Below are 17209 nucleotides of genomic sequence, written 5' to 3'. Positions count from 1 at the left end.
AAATATACAACGATAATACATGTAAGACCAGGTGCTCCGGTAGACTAAGCGTTTTCTGCTTCTGCTGATAAGACAAGTGCAAAAGTGACAATATTATTTGTTGCAGACTATGAACAATATTGACGTCACCAAATCAAATACAATATTGCTAGCGTGACTTATCCGTTTGGTATGATTGAATATTATCTTGTACCCTCCCCTCCCATGAGGCGCCGTTTTACTATCTATTCAGGATTGTTATATAAAATATAAGATTAAAAAGAAGTAAAAGAAGAGAGAGAAAAAAAATGATGTCAAAATATAGAACTTTGCATACTGAATATATAGTAAAAATGGCTCTGATGTACATTATAAGTATTTGCTCACTTATTAAAAATAAAAATAAAAAACCCAAAAACTACAAAACACACAAAAAACGACAACAAAAACAAACTAACTGTCTTCAATTAAAATAAATTACCTGCCTTAGTTTTCCTTCTCTCCGCATGACTGCGCTATATCTTCTATGTCACGTGTGTTAGAAACCGGAAATACGTTTATTACGGAAATACGTCATGTTGATTGTGACGTCATCTGTTGATATCACGTGCCATCCCTTATCAACACTGCATACTCTTGATTCAGTCACGATATATTTCGCTCTCACCTTTTTCTAAGATATTCGAAGTTTTACTTTAAAGAATTCCTCAAGTATTGTCACAGACAGACATAACAAGGTGAGTGACATAGGAAAACACTTTTGGGCAAAGTTTGACTTGTAATTATTATATAAAAACTGTTTTTTGAAAGGATGTCTTGAAGTCTATATGAAAATGGCGGTTGCAGGGAGTAGCACGGCAGCACTTTTACAAAATTTTGAGCACCCTGTTACAGTCAGTGTACAGTAAATATGTAATTGACTGACTTTTAAAGTTTTTTCTTGGCAATGAATGGTGTTTTCTGGAGCAAATTATTTCCTTGTTGTCATGTCGCATGAGGAATTGAGAAATGTGATTAAGGATAACGGAGCACCGCCAACATTTTATCTTTGTTGGATGACGAGGTGGGGAAGGACGTAGGGATGCGGTGGGTAGAGGTGCTAGGTTGGATAGTTATTTTTTTTTTTTTTTTTTTTTTTAAATATATCATGACCTTGTACGTTTTAATTTAATATTTTAGATTTACGATGAGTCAAGTTCGCATTAAGAAAAGACAATGGCGACCAAAGCCGTCTGATGAGCCACCAAAACCACGTGGAAAGATTCGATTGATCAGACTGGAACCGGTAAGTAAAACACTTGTTGTCGACACAGGCGCTTGACACACAGTTTTATAAGTAAGTTAAAAAAAAACTTAGTTAGAAAACAATTCGATGACTTATATACAATGCTCATTCAGACTTATATATTCTATTATGAAAATCATTTTTTAATTATTATCATTTTATTTTTAACAGATATGATCTTAACGAATCAGTATTTCCTGTTGTGTGTCTCGTTGTACTAATTAAAGTAACATGTTATATATTCACAGGATCCCAAAGTACAGAAATGTTCAGAGAAGTCACAAACAAAAGCAGACGTATCTCAGCATGCTGGGTTCTTAAGGGTAAATACACAAGTTATATACAGCCTTTTATTAATTACATCCATGTAAGTCTTTGAAGACATACTTCCCACTAGCGCTAATAAATCGTCCATTCATATATTATATTAAGTTCAAAATATATCTATGCTCTATATATTGCATTCATGTCAACACATATTTTTCTTGCACCACAATTTCCTCAACTTTCATTCATACTCTTTTTAATTATAATTTCCCTCGAGTTGTGTAAATAGTTATGTGTTGTATTCTGTTGTTGGGAAAGGCTTCATTTAAGTAATTAAGTTGGAAAACTTGTGCCCGATCCCCGTTGTATATTTATGATAAAAAAATGTTAAATAAAATAAATCCTAAACAAATCCGTATTTCCGAGTGTTTTGGATTTCTCGTATTAATAAGAGTTACATGTTATATGTTAACAGGATCCCAAAGTACAGAAATGTTCAGAGAAGTCACAAACAAAAGCAGACGTATCGCAGCTTGCTGGGTTCCTAAGGGTAAATACACAATTTGCTTTTATATACAGCCTTTTATTAATTATATATCCATGTAAGTTTCTGGAAACATACTTCCCACTAGCGCCAGTCAATTATCCATTCACATATTATAATCATTAGCTTAAATATATTTATGCTATATATAGCATTCACATCAACACATACATATTTTTCTAGCGCCACAGTTTCCTCAATTTTCATTCCTACTCTTTTTAATTATCATTTCCCCTAGAGTTATCGTTCCTTAACACAGTCAGTGCAAGGAACAACTCTGGGTAGTGATTGCTTCAAACCACCGACAACTTGAATTTGTTTTTAATAATTTTGTTTTATTTTTTGTATATATCTTCTTTTTTTTGTACAGAAACGGCACTCCTCCGAGACTACCATGGCAACTAATGGGACAAAATCCACCCGTAATATGTCCATTGCAACCAAACCCGAATCACGTGCGTCTAACGTCACCATGACAACCAGTGGTACATATGCCACACACAAACCCAGTGATATGGTCAACACCTCACTTCAGGTATAAAACTTGTACCCGATCCCCGTTGTATATTTATGATAAAAACAAAATATGTTTAGATAAAAAAGAAATCCTACACAAATCCATTATTCCTCGTAGTAGTTTGAGTTAAATGTATCAGTGTATATATTTACAGGATCCCAAGGTACAGAAATGTTCAGAGAAGTCACAAACAAAAGCAGGCGTATCTCAGCTTGCTGGGTTCTTAAGGGTAAATACACAAGTTGTTTTCTATAGTCAGTCCTTCTATCAATAATATCCATGTAGGTCCTTGGAAACATGCTTTCCATTAGCGCTAATCAATTATCCATTCATATATTATAATCATTAACTTAAATGTAGTTATGCTATACATAGCATTCACATCAACACATACATTTTTTTTTCTAGCGCCACAGTTTCCTCAATTTTCATTCATACTCTTTTTAATTATCATTTCCCCTAGAGTTGTCGTTCCTTAACTCAGTGAGTTCAAGGAACAACTCTGGGTAGAGATTGCTTCAAATCACCGACAATTTGAATTTGTTTTTAATAATTTTGTTTTATTTTGTAATTTTTACAGAAACGGCACTCCTCCGAGACTACCATGGCAACAAACGGGGGAAAATCCACCTGTAATATGTCCCTGGCAACCAAACCCGAATCACGTGCGTCTAACGTCCTCGTTACAACTAGTGGTACAAATGACGGACGCAAACCCAGTGATAGGGTCAACAACTCACCTCAGGTATACACTATTAGATAACAAATAATATTAACATTACTTTTACTTGCTTTCTGCCTCATTTCATTTTTTCCACTTTTCAATCTTCATTTTTTCTATACTTTCGATTCTTCCAATCTTTTGATTGCAATCTGGTGTGCATTATCTTTCCCTTTTTCTTTCTATTCTTTGCCTTCGTTCATTCTTCCTTCCATTCTTCAAAGGCGAGTTCTGGTGTCCAAAGCAGCATCCGTTCTGAACACGGAACTGACCTTGGTCCAGACACCAAACCTCTTTGGTAAGGGTCAAGGTTCATGAGTCGTGTACTTGTTTCATGAAACACCCATGCTTTTTGTTACCATTCTATGACAATTTCTTTTTATTTATATTCTGATGTCAAATACATTGTACATATCAAAGTTCTTTCAGTTCTGTTATTATCTGGTGATTAATGATTACTTATCTACTGTTGTTTTAACAGTGCTAAAGCTGACAGGAAGCTGACACCTCCCCAGATCGAACTCGAAGATGATTTTGACTACAGTCTCGATCTCATGGTAAGTGTTGTACATATTTATAATGGTTTGTTTGGTTAATAAAAACTAATTTAATTCAATTGGTTCTGAGAGAGATATAGAGATAGAGAGCGAGAGAGAGAGAAGGAGATTAAAAATGATTAATAAATGAATCTTAAATTGGATTTTTTTTCCTTCCAGGGAGATTACACCCTCACGGAAAGCGACTTCTCCAAGAAACCAACACCGTTTTGGTTCGAGATAGAATGCAATGCTACCAATGACAGTTTACAAGATGTGACTGTCAAACAGTCAACTCCGGGCAATCTCAAGACTGACCATTCCGGCCCATCCTCGGACACTACCAACTACCAACTGGTCACACAAGTCTCTCCCGAGTCTGACCTTATTATGGACATAGTGCGTGACAGTACTAGACACAGAGGCGTCAAGAGAAAGCTTTCTTTAGACGAGGATGATGTGGTTCCGGTGCCGTGTAAAAGGGCAAGGACGTGTTGAGTCTGTTGACCCAATTCTATATATGAACTGTATTGTGATAATTCCAGGATACATATACTTGATGGACGTACATTATGTAGTCATGCAACTTTAACATACTCAACTTGGCGGTGGGAATGTGGGCGTGGTCAGTTTGAGTGTGGTCATGTGGATACCCGATACATGCTTTAGGTTGAAATGCTATTTTTAAAGATTCAAGATTTTTTAGAATTCAACTCAGGCACTCTCTTGTGCTCAACAAGAGGTCCCACATTTACAAGGTACTTTAAACATGGTAGTAATAATAATAATAGTGATATATAATATGTTTAAGTAATGTATAACATATGTCTGATGTGCTTGTATGTCTGTCCATTCGTCCGTGTGTTTTGCATGTTTGTTTTGCATGTGTAAGGAAGAAGCTTGTGAAAGTCTCTTGGTGGTTGTTGACCCTCAGAGCGGTACATGTATCGTTTTGACTGTCAGAACGTTTGCCATTTGATTAAAGCTCTTTCTTATTTGTTATGTCCGATGTATTTCTATCGGCGTGTATGTCTGTCCATTTGTCTGTCTGCATGTTTGTTTTGCATGTCTAAGGAAGAAGCTTGTGAAAGTCTCTTGGTGGTTGTTGACCCTCAGAGCGGTACATGTATCGTTTTGACTGTCAGAACGTTTGCCATTTGATTAAAGCTCTTTCTCAACTGTTAGTCCGATGTATTTCTATCGGCGCGTATGTCTGTCCATTTGTCTGTCTGCATCTTTGTGTTGCATGTCTAAGAAAGAAGCTTGTGAAAGTCTCTTGGTGGTTATTGACACTCAGAGCGGTACATGTATCGTTTTGACTGTCAGAACGTTTGCCATTTGATTAAAGCTCTTTCTTACCTGTTACGTCCGAATTATTTCTATCGGTTTGTTCGTCCATTCTTCTGTCTGCATGCTGCATGTTATGATGCTATGTTATGACGTATGACACGTGTTATGTGTTGTTTTGTTTTTGTCAGTGATGTCTGTCTTTGTCCGTCCCGAATCCTTTTGTCGCTATTCTCTATACAATGACACAGCTTTCAGTGTTGGGTATCAACATGACACAATCAAGTCTGTCTCAGGCGAGCGCGTGTAAGTATCGATTTTGTGTGAATGGGTCTATTTTGTGTGAAAGTATTAATTTAGTGTGAAAGTAGTAATTTACTACGTTAGAGTATACTTTTGATGTTATTGGTTAATTCTGATTTTTGCCATTGTCTGCTGTGCAGATATTTTAAGACATATGACTATATAATAAACATTTTTATCGTTATTCGGCGTTACTTCTTGTTTATTATACTCCCCGCAATGAAGCGGGGTGGGGTTATGCTGAAATTAGCTTGCCCGTCCGTCTGTCCGTAGAAAAAAAATGTCCGGACAACGCCTCCTACTCTTGTGAAGACTTACACAGGGATATTTAAGGAACGTTTGTGTTTGTTATGCAGGAATTTATTAGTTTAAACTGCGGTTGTCATGGTAACCAAGTCACAAAACACGTGTTTTTGTGTAGTGCCTAGTCTCACCAGTCCTTAGATTAATTTCATTCATCAAAACTCGGTCAAGTTGTTAAGCTTATCAATGATTATAATTTGAAAACTTATCAGTTGCTTTTCAGAACCGTTACTCCACGTGGAACTTATGGAGGCTTCTGATTGGTCAAAATAGAGATTTTATCTGACTAAGTTGATAATTGGTATATAAGTATATTTAGGGTAGCAATTACAATGATACTATTTTTCAAAACATCCAAGGTTATATGGTTGCCATGGTTATCAAGTGGAGACCTATGATTGGACATATCTTGTCTTGACTGCTATTAAAATCATGAACCAATTTAAATGGAACTACATTATATAGATCCCACTGAACAGAAAGACAGAGAAGAAACCAACCACCCCTATGACCACGGTCGGGCCGGCCACAATTACACAATTATAGTCGCTTCTTACGATATGCATTGAGATACAGCAGGCATATTCCTTTTCCGCTCCTGCACGGGTTTCTACGGAAGCCGGATAGGACCAATGAAAAAAATAAACTTAGTTGGTATCATTAAAAAATAAATAAAAAATCTCGTATATACGAGTTTCTTTCTCGTATATACGAGATTATTTCTCGTAATAACGAGATTAATTCTCGTATATACGAGTTTCTTTCTCGTATATACGAGATTATGTCTCGTTTATATGAGTTTATTTCTCGTAATAACGAGATTATTTCTCGTATATACGAGTTTATTGATCGTATTACATGTAACAGTGTGCTCCATCATGAAACCAGAAGTAATTTAGTACAACTCTACGGAATGGCAGTTGTTACAAGGTACTAACATTATGTAGCTACACGTTTTAAGTCTGATATTTATTAAATACATCTAGTGACGCTGTCTTCGACAGTGTAACCAGTAGCAACACAGACATGTCTGAAGACCGTTCATGTCAAAAACGAGTACCATTTAACGCGTTTAACATAACATTTAAGATTTAACGAGTCCTTTAAATGCGTAGTAGATATATGAAACAAGGTATTCGATTGTTTCTGTTATGTTAGTCATTTAACGCATTAAAACAAAAGCTACGACTTTAAACGCGTTAAACGAACAAAATTAAACGCGTTAAAATTCCAAGAAAACATCGTGTTAAGATTTACCGCGTTAAATGTGTTTAACACATTAAATGCTAACGCGTTAAATGTATTTCGTTTTTGACATGAACGGCCTTTTATAGAATACGATCTGGAAATGAGATTTGAGGTTGATGACTTTGGCGAATATTGTCGACAAGAAGTCGGAATCCAACAATATAAGTTTAAGCTTTTAAGAAAATTAAATTTTAGCGAAATGGACTCTGAAAAAGACCGCTTGATGTAGGCCTACGGATGGATGTTATACACGATCCAATAATCAGTCAATCACCAATACACAAAATATAAATGTATTTACCATTCCTTACTCTTTACTATAAAAAGGAACACCGCATCAACATTAGTTTTTTTGTAAAAATAAATATGTCATTTTATTCGCAAATTAATATTCAAATAAACATACCAAGAATACAACAGTTCTGGATACTCTGACGATACACATGTACAGTAAAGTTATGCATTGTATTCTATACAAAAACCCGCGCATGAAGGACACTACTTTCAAAAAGTAAAAAAAGTAATGTATTATATAGATTCATAGTGTGATCTACAATAGACTTAATCTCTCCCGTATGAAAACCGGTGTTGGAACCTACAACGTTCTTCTATAGATACAGATCAATTTTAGACAATTCTTCAAGTGGATTTCCAACGTATCCATTGCTGTTTTGGCTAGTAAGAATTCAAATTTTTCGGCATTTATTTCACATCATGTATGAATTGCATTTTAAACTTCTATTAATAGAAGTATTATAAGCGAAATAAATATTTGTGTGCAACAAACCTCATAATAAAGGATATAATATTAATGTACATAATGTAAGTCGTTACATATGTTGTAACTGCCCGTTATAATAGAACATTATTCTAACGTTATACATGCTATATACGACCCGTTATAAGATGATACTCGTCATATTTGTCCGTTATAATAGAAAATAAGTAAGATGTTACATGTTGTATACTGCCAGTTTTAAAAGAAAAGTGTGTCCCTGGTTTCGGTAGCACTTGTTATTAACTTATTCACAAATATTACTCAAAACGTTTATCCAGCACTTTAATCTAATTTGTATAAATTGCAGGCACGTGTTCACGTTTGATTCTGTATATTTTCTTTCTGGCGGCTCTGATTCCTTTAAACCTGTGACGTCACAGGTCATGGGTTACCGAAACGAGGTCAACGACTTTGGGCTTCAGATGTGTTTTCGAGAAAAATCGCGATAACTCTAAAACTAAAGTCGTCATAAAAGTCACACTTTCAGCATTTTTAGTTTCATCCTAAATTATAAGCTAAATATAGCAAATCGTTCCGGGTACACTAGCTTATTATGACGAACAACCTACTTAAAAGTTGTCTTCGCAACTTTTATATATCACACTAGCGACTTAAATGAAGCTTCTAAATCATGATATCGTTTTCATTATATCAGTTAAGTTATAATGTGACTTAATTTATGTAAATTTGGTGATAATCGAATTTCCATATCGCGATAACGAGAAAAAAGAACTCGCAAGTTAGATAGTTCAAACCAGAAAGGATCTCGTATGTACGAGAAAAACTCGTATATACGAGAAATAATCTCGTTATTACGAGAAATAATCTCGTATATACGAGAAAGAAACTCGTATATACGAGAATTAATCTCGTTATTACGAGAAATAATCTCGTATATACGAGAAAGAAACTCGTATATACGAGAAATAATCTCGTTATTACGAGAAATTATCTCGTATATACGAGAAAGAAGCTCGTATATACGAGAAAGAAACTCGTATATACGAGAATTAATCTCGTTATTACGAGAAATAATCTCGTATATACGAGAAAGAAACTCGTATATACGAGAATTAATCTCGTATATACGAGAATTAATCTCGTTATTACGAGAAATAATCTCGTATATACGAGAAATAAACTCGTATATACGAGAAAGAAACTCGTATATACGAGATTTTTTATTTATTTTTTAATGATACCAACTAAGTTATTTTTTTATATTGGTCCTATTCGGCTTCCGTAGGTTTCGTATAATATCGGTGAAACTTGGAGATTTGGAGTCCGTCTTCATGAACACTCGAAGGACGCCGCGGAAACCACATCGTCTGTAGCCCACGATCCTGGTACTCACGGACAGACACATTTACTAAATCGTGAGACACAATCAGAGTCTTAGGTCAATAAATCGGCCGTCACAGATCATGTCATTAACTGGGACAACAGAGTGCAGTTGACAGAAAAATAATCATTTTCAAACTTCAGGTGCTATTTGGATACTCGAATTATGAGCCGGTTCTTAATGGGGAAGAAGGGTCCCAAAGACATCCGGGATATGCACATGCGTGGTTTTAAACAAAGCGTTTTTGGCTTGTATAATTTTTGCTACATTTACATCGATACACATATAGACATGTTATTATGATGTGAAATCATAAAATACCGGAAATGTTTGTTATAACTACAGTGTACATGAATTAAAAATATAATTATATAATTTACAAAGATTTCTCTTGTTACGTACACACATTATGTTTATATACTTTTATCATTGGACATCAATCTTCTGTAAACACATCATTCTTTGTTACAAAATTTGCAATTGTCTCCCCTTCTGTAACATCAATGTTTGTTTTAAGAATTAGTTTGCCTAAGAAAAACAATACGTAGCTTTTATAGATTATTTTATCAATCATAATTATGACTACTAGATTTCTAACATATCATCACACAATAAATCCTTCGATAATGGAAATATTAAAGTTTGTAATAATAAAATGCAAGTCACTAAATCAACAATAAAATAATATGAGGTACTTCTGTAATGTATGGTCGTTTTCCGGCTATCCTGACCTAGGCTAAAAATACAGGTAAATATCACGTGATACCAGTGATTCCCACAGTATAGTCCGAACACTATGACTTGTCATGTTGAACTTTGATTAGCACATTGATTGCAGACGGGTCGATAATCACATAGGGGAAATAGGTGCATTGCATACTTGTATAGATCGTTCGCATTGACGACTTAGCCATGCATGTGGGCTAAGAGGGTACGTTATTGGGAAGCTGGTGACATTATAACGGGTTCGAATCCCGTCGGAAACTGCTTTCCCTTTTAAGAGGTTTTTTTTTATTCGCGTGTTATTTTATATGTGCATATATTGTTGCATTCAAATTTCTTTGAATTTTCTAAATCTTATTTTTATTTCTTTTTTAAATCTATCGTCACTTATCGTTGTCATCCTGTTGGTAACTTGAATATTCGATTATTGACAAATCAGACATCATTTAACGAGATACCACAAAGGTCGAGAACATTCCGGTTTTACATATTCTAATAATCAATATATATGTGTTTGTGGTCCGATTTTATTTGACATATTTTTTTTTTTCAATTTAACCTGTATGTCTAGAAATATTGAGCACGTGACACGGAGACCAGGCTGAGTAAGCTTAAGGTGGATCATGACACTTGTACTCCCAATATTACGCCAGTATAAATATTTGATACCATCACATATAAAAACGGACTCATAAAAGAACATATTATTATTATATTTATGCCAACTAGTTGATATCAATAAATGACTTGTGTGGATCAGTAATTGGCAAAAAATGTGTGTATGAAAATTTCAGAAAAGATGATCATGGCTGGCTGACGAACGTTTGGTCTGAATGGCAACCACGTGCACAGGTAATTTAACCGGGTAGTCTGTGTCAGGACACACCTGAGATAAGTCACCACGGGTTAGCCACACGCTTACCTGTATCTTGTTAACATACACGCCTTTTTATGTGTAATGTAAAACTAAATAATTCAGAGAGTTTATCTTAAACATCCTTAGTGTTAATCTATGTCTTTCCAGGGCTTTTTGTTTTTTTGTTTTTTTTTTGTTTCGTTTTTGTAAAAAATAAAACTCTGAAAAAGCTCAAATCAGACAGTTTATATGGTTTTACATGAATATAAATAGCCGTTTTTATCATGAAAATTATCAATACAACACTATTTTTATCTTTTGAACAGGCCAGGCACGGCTTTTTTTTGTTCTGATAGTTTTATTTAAAAAAAATTAAACCAGATGTTCAAACACCCGATACTTTACAAATAAATAAACAAACAAACAACATCTAGCTTTCTTCAACAACACTGAATTATCTGCCTTAGTTTTCCTTCCTCTCCGCATGGATGCGCTATATCTTCTATGTCACGTGTGTTAGAAACCGGAAATACGTTTATTGCGGAAATACGTCATGTTGATTGTGACGTCATCTGTTGATATCACATGTCATCCCTTATCAACAGTACATACTTTTGATTCAGTCACGATATATTTCGCTCTCACCCTTTTCACAGATATTTGAAGTTTTACTTTAAAGAATTCCTCAAGTATTGTCACAGGCAGACTTAACAAGGTGAGTGATATGGTTAAACACTTTTGGGCAGTTTGAACTGAAATGATTTTATTAAAGCATAATGGATTTGGTTTGAACTGAAAAAAAAGCAGTTTCATGGCGGTAGTGGTTTCTGGAGCCAGTTATTTCGCGAACCTTCAATCTCGCAAGAGGAATTGAAGAAAGGAGAATGATAATATCAAAACACGGTCAACATTTTATCCCGACGGGGTGACGAGGTTGGGATGGGGGTGGGAATGAGGTGGGAGGGGAGGGGTGTTGATTTATTTTAATTGTTTACAACAAAACACGGCCGTGTATTTTGTTTTACTACTCTTAGATTTACGATGAGTCAAGTTCGCATTAAGAAAAGACAATGGCGACCAAAGCCGTCTGATGAGCCACCAAAACCACGTGGAAAGATTCGCTTGATCAGACTGGAACCGGTAAAAAAAACACATGCTTTCGTAAAAATAGTCTAATCATTCAAATGGACTGTTATTCAAGATTATTCTATTAATATTATTTTTATTTTTTGATATTTTTAAGACTAATAATTTCCAGAATAAATCCGTATTTCCTGGTATTTTGAATTTCTCGTTGTATTAAGAGTTTCATGTTATATATTTACAGGATCCCAAAGTAGAAAGATGCTCAGAGAAGTCACAAACAGACGTATCTCAGCTTGCTGGGGTCTTAAAGGTGAATAGACAAATTGCTTTTTTGTATACAGCCTTTTATTAATTAGATCCATGTAAGTCGACACAGGCGCTCGTCAAATAGTTCTATACATGTAAGTTTAAAAAAAAAAGCTTAACTAGCTTAATATATAAATCATTTTTTAATTATTATCATTTTATTTTTAACAGATATGATCTTAACGAATCAGTATTTCCTGTTGTGTGTCTCGTTGTACTAATTAAAGTTACATGTTATATATTCACAGGATCCCAAGGTACAGAAATGTTCAGAGAAGTCACAAACAAAAGCAGACGTATCTCAGCTTGCTGGGTTCTTAAGGGTAAATAGACAAGTTGCTTTTTATATACAGCCTTTTATTAATTAGATCCATGTAAGTCTTTGAAGACATACTTCCCACTAGCGCTAATAAATCGTCCATTTATATATTATATTAAATTTAATATATCTATGCTATATATAGCATTCATATCAACAAATGTATTTTTCTTGCACCACAGTTTCCTCAATTTTCATTCATACTCTTTTCAATTATCATTTTCCCTAGTGTTGTGATTTTTTTGTGTTGTTTTCTGTTGTTGGGAAAGGGCTTCACTTAAGTTGGAAAACTTGTGCCCGATCCCCGTTGTATATTTATGAAAAAACCCAACAAAATATGTTTGAATAAAAAAATATCCTAAACAAATCCGTATTTCCGAGTGTTTTGAATTTCTCGTAGTAGTAAGGGTTACATGTATCAGTGTATATGTTTACAGGATCCAAAAGTACAGAAATGTTCAGAGAAGTCACAAACAAAAGCAGACGTATCTCAGCTTGCTGGGTTCTTAAGGGTAAATACACAAGTTGCTTTTTATATACAGCCTTTTATTAATTAGATCTATGTAAGTCGACACAGGCGCTCGTCAAATAGCTCTATACATGTAAGTTAAAAAAAAAAGCTTAACTGGAAAACAAATCGATGACTTATATGCAATGCTTATTCATATTTTTATATCTTAATATATCAATCATTTTTGAATTATTATCATTTTATTTTTTAACAGATATGATCTTAACGAATCAGTATTTCCTGTTGTTTTGTTTACCTCGTTGTACTAATTAAAGTTACATGTTATATATTCACAGGATCCCAAGGTACAGAAGTGTTCAGAGAAGTCACAAACAAAATCAGACGTATCTCAGCTTGCTGGGTTCTTAAGGGTAAATACACAAGTTGTTTAGTATTTACAGTCTTTTATTAATTAGATCCATGTTCGTCTTTGAAGACATACTTCCCACTAGCGCTAATAAATCGTCCATTTACATATTATATAAAGTTAAAATTATATCTATGCTATATATAACATTCATATCAACAAATATATTTTTCTTGCACCACAGTTTCCTCGATTTTCATTCATAACCATTTAAATTATCATTTCCCCTAGAGTTGTGTAAATATCTATGGTTTGTTGGGAAAAGGCCTCATTTAAGTTGGAAAACTTGTACCCGATCCCCGTTGTATATTTATGATAAAAACAAAATATGTTTTAGTAAAATAAATCCTAAACAAATCCGTATTTCCGAGTGTTTTGAATTTCTCGTAGTAGTAAGGGTTACATGTATCAGTGTATATATTTACAGGATCCCAAAGTACAGAAATGTTCAGAGAAGTCACAAACAAAAGCAGACGTATCTCAGCTTGCTGGGTTCTTAAGGGTAAATACACAAGTTGCTTTTTATATACAGCCTTTTATTAATTAGATCTATGTAAGTCTTTGGAGACATACTTCCCACTAGCGCTAATGAATTGTCATAAATTATATTTATTAACTTAAATGTTGCTCCAAATCACCGACAATTTGAATTTGTTTTTAATCAGTTTGTTTTATTTTGTAATTTGTACAGAAACGGCACTCCCCTGAGACTACCATGGCAACAAACGGGGAAAAATCCACCTGTAATATGACCTTGGCCATTAAACCCGAATCACATGCCTCTGACGTCACCATTACAACAGGTGCTACATGTGACAAACGGATACTCAGTGATATGGTCCATATCTCGCCTCAGGTATCTATTTTTTATTTAGAGATACTCATAACATTAATTACTTTTACTTGCTACCTGTCCCATTTCATTGTTCCCACTTTCCCTTCTATTTCTATTCTTTCCATTCTTCCATTTTTTATATCTATTTCATGTGCATGTTCTTTCCTTTTTTTCTTTCTATTCTATCTTTCGTTCATTCTTTCCTTCCATTCTTCAAAGGCAAGTTCTAGTGTCCAAAACAACATCCGTTCTGAACACGGAACTGACCTTGGTCCAGACACCAAACCTGTTTGGTAAGGGTCAAGATTTACGAGTCATGTTACATTAAATATATCAATATTCGATGACAAATATCTTTTAGATTTTGATTGTGATGCCAAATACATTGTACTTATCAAAGTTCTTTCTGTCATTTTCCGTTGGTTGTTCAATACATGCATGTATATTCTTTCTTTTAATAGCAGTGTGACAGCTGACAAAAAAACACCTCCCCAGATTGAACTCGACGATGATTTTGACTACAGTCTGGATCTCATGGTAAGTGTTTTATATTGATTTTGCCTGTTTCTTTTTTAACAGAAAGAATAACAATATAATTCAGTTGTTTGAGAGACCCAAAGTTTTGTTTGAATCGTCATTTATATGTATATTGCTTTCGTTCCAGGGAGATTACACCCTCACGGAAAGCGACTTCTCCAAGAAACCAACACCGTTTTGGTTCGAGATAGAATACAATGCTACCAATGACAGTCTACAAGATATACCTATCAAACAGTCAACTCCGGACAATCTCAAGACTGACCATTGCGGCCCAACCTCGGATACTACCAACTACCACCTGGTCAAACAATTCTCTCCCGAGTCTGACCTTATCATGGACATAGTGCGTGACAGTACTAGACACAGAGGCGTCAAGAGAAAGCTTTCTTTTGACGAGGATAATGTGGTTCCGGTGCCGTGTAAAAGGCCAAGGAGATGTTAACCCTGATCCATATATATGAACTTTATTGTGATAATTCGGGAGATACAGTATTTGGACTTGGCCATCTGGCGGTTATTTATTCAAAATGACGGCGAGAGTGTGGGCGTGGTTTGTGTGATTGTTATTATGTTGATACATGATGCACGTTCTAATTTCGAATATACCACGTAACTTTGTGTTAACATAGAGTCTGATATGTCTGTCTGCATGTTTGTTTTGCATAATTGTGAGCGATATATTTCTGTCGGTTTGTATGTCTGTCCATTCGTCTGTCTGCATATTTGTTTTGCATGTTTAAGAAAGAAGCTTGTGAAAGTCTCTTGGTGGTTATTGACCCTCAGAGCGGTACCTGTATCGTTTTGACTGTCAGAACGTTTGCCATTTGATTAAAGCTCTTTCTCTTATGTTACGTCCGATATATTCTATCGGCTTGTATGTCTGTCCATTTGTCTGTCTGCATGTTTGTTTTGCATGTCAAAGGAGGAAGCTTGTGAAAGTCTCTTGGTGGTTATTGACACTCAGAGCGGTACATGTATCGTTTTGACTGTCAGAACGTTTGCCATTTGATTAAAGCTCTTTCTCTTATGTTACGTCCGATCGGCGATCTATTCTATCGGCTTGTATGTCTGTCCATTTGTCTGTCTGCATGTTTGTGTTGCATGTCTAAGAAAGAAGCTTGTGAAAGTCGCTTGGTGGTTGTTGACACTCAGAGCGGTACATGTATCGTTTTGACTGTCAGAACGTTTGCCATTTGATTAAAGCTCTTTCTCCTGTTATATCCGATCTGTTTCTATTTGCTTGTTTGTCTGTCCATTTGTCTGTCTGCATGTTTGTTTTGCATGTTTAAGAAAGAAGCTAGTGAAAGTCTCTTGGTGGTTGTTGACACTCAGAGCGGTATCTTTATCGCTTTGACTGTCAGAACGTTTGCCATTTGACTAAAGCTCTTTCTTATCTGTTACTTCCGGGTTATTTCTATCGGTTTGTTTGTCCATTCGTCTGTCTGCATGTTGCATGATATGATGCTATGTTATGACGCATGGCACGTGTTATGTGTTGTTCTGTTTTTGTTGGTGATGTCTGTCAATTTCCCGTCTTTGTCCGTCCCGAATCCTTGTCTCTATTCTCTATACAATGGCACAGCTTTCAGTGTTGGGTATCAACATGACACAATCAAGTCTGTCTCGAGCGCGTGTAAGTATCGATTTGGTGTGAAAGTGTCTATTTGGTGTGAGAGTCGTTTTGGAGTATACTTTTATTATTATTTGTTATTTCTGATTTTCCCATTGTCTGCTGTGCAGATATATTATGACATATGACTATACAATAAAACATCTTTATTGTTATTTGGCTTTATATCTTGTTTGTTAAATACATGAAATAAGCGAAATATACTGCAATCAACTTGTCCGTCCGTATTCACACATCCTTGTGGGGTTCGTTCACCGATTCATTTCGTCAAAATATCTTCGTCACCTAAAGGAGACGAATTTTAAAGTAATTTTCTATTTTTACCCATAATCAATATTTAAATCTCACAGCGCATTTTTTAGCGACGGAATGAATGGAAATAATATATATTCTGACATTCTTTCAGGACGCACCCCACAAGTCGACAGGCAAAATACTACACCCCACAGTCAAGGCTGTTCGTCCGTCCGTCATTCCGTCAATACAAAAATCTCGACGAACTGCAAAGGAATGCTATAGGGACCATGCTCCGGGTTCATGAAAAAAAGAAAGAATTAAGTCCAAGTTTGGACTTAAATTTAAGATTTTAAACTTAAGTCTTGAAACAGATATAAATTGGGGATCAAGAAATAAATTTTAAGTCTATTTTTCTGTCTTAAATCCTAAGATAGCTGCAGGGCAATCTTAAGTCAGATTTTTGTCTTAAAGATGGCAGACGCCGCACACTTACCTTATCGCCTGAAGATCTATAGAAATCAGACAAATCATTTATGCGTGAAAAAAAGTTTGTAAAGTTATAAAAGTAAGAATTGTATCATAAATAACTTTAGTTTTCGAATGTCCCTCGTTATATAGAAGCTCGATCTGTATAAATAATTGTTTTCATAAACTGTCTCGGTGGTCGCAAGCACAGGGCCACGTCTCTA

The 17209-nt window shown here is 35.1% G+C and overlaps 1 protein-coding gene across 4 annotated transcripts; it reads left to right on the top strand.

Moving 5' to 3' along the window:
- The first annotated feature begins 610 nt into the window (after nt 1-610).
- On the top strand, nt 611-16422 carry LOC117326180. Of its 4 annotated transcripts, XM_033882820.1 has the most exons (11): nt 611-716; nt 1159-1264; nt 1513-1587; nt 2007-2081; nt 2446-2610; nt 12330-12404; nt 12838-12912; nt 13706-13780; nt 13970-14134; nt 14575-14650; nt 14778-16422. In XM_033882820.1, exons 2-10 carry the CDS (start codon nt 1166-1168, stop codon nt 14587-14589), a joined length of 819 nt encoding a protein of 272 aa, XP_033738711.1. In that variant the 5' UTR covers nt 611-716; nt 1159-1165; the 3' UTR covers nt 14590-14650; nt 14778-16422. The 4 variants fall into 4 exon arrangements, with proteins under 4 accessions (XP_033738711.1, XP_033738712.1, XP_033738713.1 ...); XM_033882821.1 differs by lacking the exon at nt 2007-2081; XM_033882822.1 differs by lacking the exon at nt 12838-12912.
- Nucleotides 16423-17209: the final 787 nt, after the last annotated feature.

The sequence above is a fragment of the Pecten maximus genome, chromosome 4, assembly GCF_902652985.1.
Source record: "Pecten maximus chromosome 4, xPecMax1.1, whole genome shotgun sequence".
NCBI lineage: Eukaryota > Metazoa > Mollusca > Bivalvia > Pectinida > Pectinidae > Pecten > Pecten maximus.
Note: the sequence above shows the minus strand (reverse complement) of the source record. Positions and strands in the feature narration are given on the sequence as shown.

Coding starts and splice junctions, on each gene's coding strand:
- LOC117326180 (XM_033882820.1), top strand. CDS start 1,166: ATGAGTCAAGTTCGCATTAAGAAAAGACAATGGCGACCAAAGCCGTCT. Junction 1,265..1,512: donor GATTGATCAGACTGGAACCG/GTAAGTAAAACA, acceptor ATATATTCACAG/GATCCCAAAGTACAGAAATG. Junction 2,611..12,329: donor TGGTCAACACCTCACTTCAG/GTATAAAACTTG, acceptor ATATATTCACAG/GATCCCAAGGTACAGAAATG.